Here is a 6,465-nt window from a genome sequence, read left to right on the forward strand (position 1 = left end):
TGCGGTCGCCATGACTCTCCGAGCCGGACTGAGCGCTCCGGTTAAAGGAGCCGCGCATTTGACAGTTACTTTTCCGCCTCGGGCTCCCTCTCCTCTCTCTCTCTCTCTCTCTCTCTCTCTCTCTCTCTCTCTCTCTCTCTCGCTCGCTCCTCTCTCTCTTTCTCTGTCTCCCCCCTAGCGGGCAGCTCCGACGCCCGCTCCGACGCCTTCTGTGGCTGCTCCTGCTATTACTGCCGCTGCCGCCGCCGCCTCCCGCCCGCCCTCGCTCTTTCTCCTCCTCTCCCTCCTCTCGCCGGCGCTCACTCTCCGACTCGCTTGCTCGCTGCTCCCCCCGCTCCTGCTCTCACCAGCTCTCTCCCGCTCTCTTGGCAGCGGCGGCTCGCGGCGGCACGCGCCTGGGCCCCGCCCCCTCCGCCCCCTCCCATTGGCTCCGCGCCCTTTGATTTACGTGGATACCGCTAGCAACCTCCCAGGCCGGAGCCCCTGATTGGCGCAGAGCTGCCCCCACCTCCTCCCCGGGGCGCGGAGTCCTTGCAGCCCTCCTCCTGGTCCCCCCTGGAGTCGCGATTCACATTCTCTCAGTTCTCACCCCCCTCTTCGTCACCACCCTGGCCGCCTCCTCCCGCTCCCTTGGGGGCCCCGCCCCCCATCTGTCTCCCAGGCGGAGCAGCCGGGCGGGGGGGGGGGCGGTCCAGGAGCTCTTATCGACCGTCACCACTTGGAAGACTTGGGGTGTGTGTGTGTGTGTGTGTGTGTGTGCGCGCGCGCTCCTGTGTGTGTGTGTGTGTGTGTGTGCGCGCGCGCGCATGTTGAAGGGGGTCCAGTTTCTCTTCCCAATAGGGCTTCAAGGGGCGGGGAAGGGATGGAAGAAGAGAAAGACTGGGTCGCAAGAGCCAGTGAGATTGTCATTCTCCTGGGGATACACACACAACAGGGTCGCTTAGTCCTCGAGCAAGGAGCCAGGCTTCCTCTCCCTCGGTTGAAGTCTCCCTTTGGAGGCGAACATTTAGGGGCACAGGTGCCTGTCACTTTTTCCTTCCCCACCACACCCCCCCTCTCCCCAGCACAGGCCCTGGCTTTTCGACCACAGTCCCAACTGCTTCGCGGCCCCTGACCGAAAAACCTGGGTCTGAGGCTGAGGATCCTGTGCCACTCTTGTCAAGGTTCTGAGTTGCCTGCTCGCACAAAGCTGCGCTCCGAACTGAAAACAAAACTCTAAAAGTCTGTCAGCAGCACACTCGGGCGCGCTCGGAGGATTGGGTTTAGAAAAGTGGGAGCTTGCACCAGCTGAACGTCCCCCCCGCTTGAACTGCCGGAGAACTGGCAGGGTAGCGGCGGGACAGAGACAGAGGGACGCCCCTCAGGAGCCGCGCGGGTGGGGCTGCGTGCACTTCCCCCGTGCCCGGCGCTGTCCTGTTCAACTTTTCTGTTCTCCGCTCGCCAAGTCATGAAGTGTGTGCAAAGCAAAACAAGGATGCTTAGAGACAGTCCTCATCAGTTACTTTTGCAGGCGCCACCGGGTGGTGTTGGTCTCAAGAAGTTCCTGGGCGCAGGCTGGGCCTCCTAGCTTTCCGCTCTGAGCGCGCGCGGGACGGTGCAACGAGGCTCCGCTTTCCCTACGGTCCCGAGCGCCAATGCGTCGCGCCGGCCTCTGCAGCCCGGAGCAGGTGGCTGCTGCTGCGCTTGGAGCATACGAGCCGGGCAGCGGGGCGCCAGGCACGGACTCGGGCTGTAGTCGTGGGACCTCGGGGCAGGGTCGCCACTGAGGCAGGGATTACTTAAAGCGAATCTGAAGTTGGAGCTGCGAAGGGAAAGGAAGATCTTGGAGGCGTGAATCACTCCCCCGTCTCTTACCCTTGGCTCCAGCTTGGTGGTGCTACGTTTTTTGTCGGCGGCCGCAGGCTTGCGGTAGCAGCCAAATCAACGCTCAGAGGGAGCATTTTGGGGCCTCCAAGCATCTTAATCTAGGCAGCAGAATGGATCGGGCCAGAAAATTCATCATGACTAACGAGGAACCCTGCTCTTTGGGGAGTGGCTGAGCTGTTTATAAATCACCACGCTGAGCACCCGCCGGGGCAAGGCGCTTTGGCTGAGAATTTCCACGTGTCTTGTGTTTATGAGCGTGTGTGTGGGAGGGAGAGAAACCGTTAGGGGAGGGGCGAGGCTGCAGGCAGCCGAGCGGACGAACCTGCACCCCCTCACGCGCGCGCACCCGCAGCAAGGTTAGGACACACTTCTCGAGGTGCTACACCCACTGCGAGCTCCCGGCCACTCCTTCCGAGCGCCTGAGAGCTGCTGCAAATTCAGTTAACTTTGCTTGGCTAGGAAAATAAAAAATAAAAAAATAAAAAATTAAAAAGTCCGAGCCTCCAGCGCGCAGACGCAGCGGCTGGTGTCCGCGCCCGCTGGATCTCCAGAGAAGAGGATGAGAAGCGGGCGAGGCGACGTCCTCCAAGCTTCGCCCCGCGTACCGTGGTCTTGTGGAGGGCTTAGGCCGCTCGCCAGCTGCGTCCCTCCAGCCCTGCGGTGCTTTTCTTTTCCCCTCCTCTTGGGAGCTCAGAGCTCCTAGAGAGGGAAGAAGAATCCAGCTGCGGAAAAGGGCTGCCCCCGGGGCAATAAGCAACTCTCCCCAGTTCTGCGAGGCTTTCTGGGCTGGTGTCTGATTTCCTTTAGATGTTGAGAAGACTCCTTCAGCCCTTATGCTGATACACCTGAGCCAGAGTGAAGTTTTGAGACTCATTTCCAAAGGAACTCTGGAAGCCAGGCTTTGAGTCATTTTGAAAGTCCCTCCTCCCTGTCTCCTTCTGTCTTCGCACCCCTCCCCCAACGTCTCCTCCGGGGAAAGGGCGCTAGTGTGGGTGGTGGTGGTAGTGAGGAGGAGGAGGCAGGAATACAGCGAATACACCCAAACTTCCTGTGTGCGGTGGGACTGCACTGGCTATTGAAACTCGGAGATCCTTCCCACTTTGACGTCCCAGGTCTCCACTCCACCCCTCAGCCCCGCCTCATTTCGCTGGCGGGCGAAAAGCTCCTGCCCTTCCCAACCGGATAAGCCTGACTATGCCCAATAAATGCCCGGCAGCATACAGAGCAATGCCCTACCCTGGGCTTCACAGCACACCCCCAGCCCACCCCCGAGGCCGGACCAATCTCTGGGCGGGCAGGGTTGAGAGATCACCGAAACTTGGAGTACCGCCTCCCAGCCCGCCCGCCGCCACCTCAGCGTCTGCGCGGGTCAGTGGGGGCCCGGTTGGCGCGAACTCCAGGTCCTGAGCTGCTTAGGCTTCCCGGTCTGCTTCTCTCTTTGAAATTCTCACTAGGGCTCCGGGAACGTGGGCTCTTGAAGGCTTTTAGCAGCAGATGGGGGCCTCGGCACCACCGCCACCCCGTTGCCTATAGTCACCGGCGCCATTCATCGGCCGGCCCTGCGAGGGCAGAGTCCGCCTGTAACTCTGCCTTTTTCTCTGCCCTCAGAAAAGCACGTTGAAGGTGTCTCGGGTAGATTCCTCCAGGTTTTGATTTAGCTCGTTCCTTTCGCTGTTCAAAGCAGCTGTTCAAATACAGCGTCTGCTAACGCTGACGTGGAGAGGATTTCAAACAACCCTAAAACGCTTTGAACTGACAAGGTGTCTTGGTATCTCCCTCGCTCCAGCACAGCTCCGGGAGATCACAAGATAGGACAATGGCTGAACCCGCAGTTCTTGCGGGCCTCTCCGGAGGCCTTGGATGCGTACTTCCAAGTCCCCCGGGCCCCTTCCTCCAGGACGCTGTAGGTACCCTTATGAAGAAATCCTGGTATTGACGCTAACCCAGGTTCTTCTTTAATTGAAGGAAGGGGTCTACTCATTACTATCCTGTTCAGGATTGATAGGGGGAAGAGGTGTTAGTTCCTCCTGGCCGGATTCAAAGCTCGGAAAGACAACCTCGCGGAATCAACAACACGGAAAAGACACCCTACTCACCCCCCTCACACTTCTGCTCCTCGAGATACAGAGCCGCCCGGTTCTCAGTAGCAACCAGTCTTTGGACCCAAGTGGCCTCAGATCACCTGAATAACAATTACGGGATCAAGTCACCCACTGTAACTTGAACTCTAATTTGTTAACTCCTTCATCTAGTAAACAAACTGGCATCACATGTAACGTACAGTGTTTGTATTTTTATATAACTGAAATTGACAGAAAAAAAATCACCTCACCTTAAGCTGGAAACATCAAAGTATTAAAGAAGAAATGAGATGGCATTTGTTTGATAGATCTTCACTTTTTATTTATGCAGTCTCAGAATAATAGAAATAATGGAATGGCAGAAAACAAAGAATTTTCTTAGGAATGGGTCATGGGAATAATGCAAATAACAACTTGTTTAAATTTAAGGAAAATTGCCTATTGACTTGTTGAAATGTATCCATTATGAGAAAGAATTTCCAGAGTCTCTTCCTCCTCTTCCTCCTCCTCCTCTTTTTCCTTACACCTTCTTTCAGCCTTCTTCCAGCCAGGCATTCTTATTATGCTTTCTGTTCCCTTACTAGCCCCAGCAGCTGTTAGCTTTGGTGGAGACCCACTCTCATCTGAATGGAACGTCTTTGCTAAGGGTCTACAGAATGTCAAAACTGAGGCTCCGACTTCACAGCAACTGCTTTAAACAGCCAATCCACACAAAGAGGCAGCTGGCTGCTTTAATGAAAATTGCCTTAAAGCTAGAAGAACTGCAGCCCTGGGGAGCGAATTTATAAGAAGGAGAGAAAATACATTTCTAAGTTGCCAGTTCTTAGGAAAGACACAAGAAACATTTACTTAAAATGTAAAAGGCAGAAATTAATCTTTAATTGTGAAGCAATGCATTGTCTTCTGAATAAAATAATGCTGTCATTTAGATTTATATATTGCTATCTGTACCTGCATTTTGCAAGCATATTATGGCCCTATACCACAAAATATTTTAAATGAACAAGTTTTCTGAAAGTTGAAATTCCTTACTTCATGTATATCATTGGGACTTCCTTGTCTGTGCTTCAGGCCCAGATAACTATTTTATCTTCACTACTCTATAAACCAGTGAAATGCAGTGTTCTAAATCCAATAGTGCTTCAAATGAAATTATTTGGATTCATGGGTATTAATCTTGCTCCCTCTTTTCTTCCAGCTATGGATCTCATCATTAAAAATGATTTGATCTTTGTAGTCCAAAAGTGAATATCTTATAGACAGGTGTAACTTTAAGGCCTCTGACACATTACCCAGGCAGTTTAGCTCTTTCAGGGATCACTTTGAGCAATTTATCAAAAGGAGCTTGCTAAATTTTGAGTGCAGAATGGGAGGCCCAAGGAAGGAGGCAGCATAAAAGACACATTCAAGTTAATACAGCTTGTTTATATCGAAATCTCAGGAACAGAACAGGAGGCGATTTGCAGTTCCTAGCTCATTTTCCTGAAATTTCAGTTTCAAAGGCCTAACAGTTAAATGACTTGCTAACAATGGATGTTGAAGGTGTGTGTTCTTCTTCTCACCTTAAAACAGGTGGATAGATGCCCACCAGGAGGATAGGTAAGTCTTTGATGAATTAAAGTGATTTCTGTAGAAACACTCTCAGCTCTAAAACATTGGAAGCGTACTGAGATGAAGCTTCTGCCGAAGCCTGCTGCCTCTTTCATTCCCTGGAGCAGTCTGGAAAGCTAAAAGCAAGGGCAGCAGCACACATCTGTGCACAGGGCATGAGTGGGGTTGGGGAAGAACAGGCTTCACGGTTTCAATGGAGCCATTCCCAAGGTTTGGGGGGAAACCGACTGGTTGAAGTTTGACTTCAGTTCTCTTATTCAAGTTGCACAGAACACGAATACAATTCCCTTGTTAAAAGCACACTTAATTGTGTTTCTATGTGTGTGTGCATGCGCATATGTCTGTGTGTGTGCGTGTAGGAAGGGGGTATGAGCAGCCAGTGGAGCAGGAGTGGTGCTCCAGAGAGGTTTTTCTTTGAGAGCAGTTAACCACAGCGGTCGTAACTATGGGCCAAGACCTCTGGGAGGTCTCTGAGTTTCAGATGCGTCATTGTACACATCTCTGCACAAGTAACATTAAGGATGGCAATATTTTAAAGACAGCCTACCAGAAAGTGGGTCCTGGGAACGAGAAGGTTGGGACGCTAGATAAAGACTCAGAGGAAGAAGCCTTAGGCACACTGGAGAAGTGAGACCCCCTCACTTCGTTCATCTTTTCTTAGAGTTTTCGATGCTAATGTAGGGCAGACGGGTTCCAGCATTAAATGCAAAATAGGAACAGGACAGGGCAGAGTCACAGGCCTGATCATATTAACGCCCTAGGTCAAAAGGAGAGAATAATGAATAGGCACAGAGCTCAGTTCGTGGAAGGGAACTTAATTAACCTTGAGACAGTGAAAGAAAGTCAGAGATCACGCCTAGGACTGCGGTCTAGGGTGCTTATTTACATGTGTTTGTGTGTGCACGTG

At 52.7% G+C, this 6,465-nt stretch overlaps 1 protein-coding gene across 1 annotated transcript in view; it reads right to left on the bottom strand.

The window, feature by feature from the left end:
- The window catches only part of Pou3f2 (POU class 3 homeobox 2), a 1,799-nt gene extending 1,374 nt beyond the window's left edge, over positions 1-425 (bottom strand). The window contains exon 1 of the mRNA XM_004645930.1: positions 304-425. Within this exon, the coding sequence (XP_004645987.1) occupies positions 304-425 (122 nt within the window). The remainder of the gene's footprint in view (positions 1-303) is intronic.
- Positions 426-6,465: the final 6,040 nt, after the last annotated feature.

This window comes from Octodon degus, unplaced genomic scaffold (genome assembly GCF_000260255.1).
Source record: "Octodon degus isolate 3935 unplaced genomic scaffold, OctDeg1.0 scaffold00244, whole genome shotgun sequence".
In the NCBI taxonomy this organism is placed as follows: Eukaryota; Metazoa; Chordata; class Mammalia; order Rodentia; family Octodontidae; genus Octodon; species Octodon degus.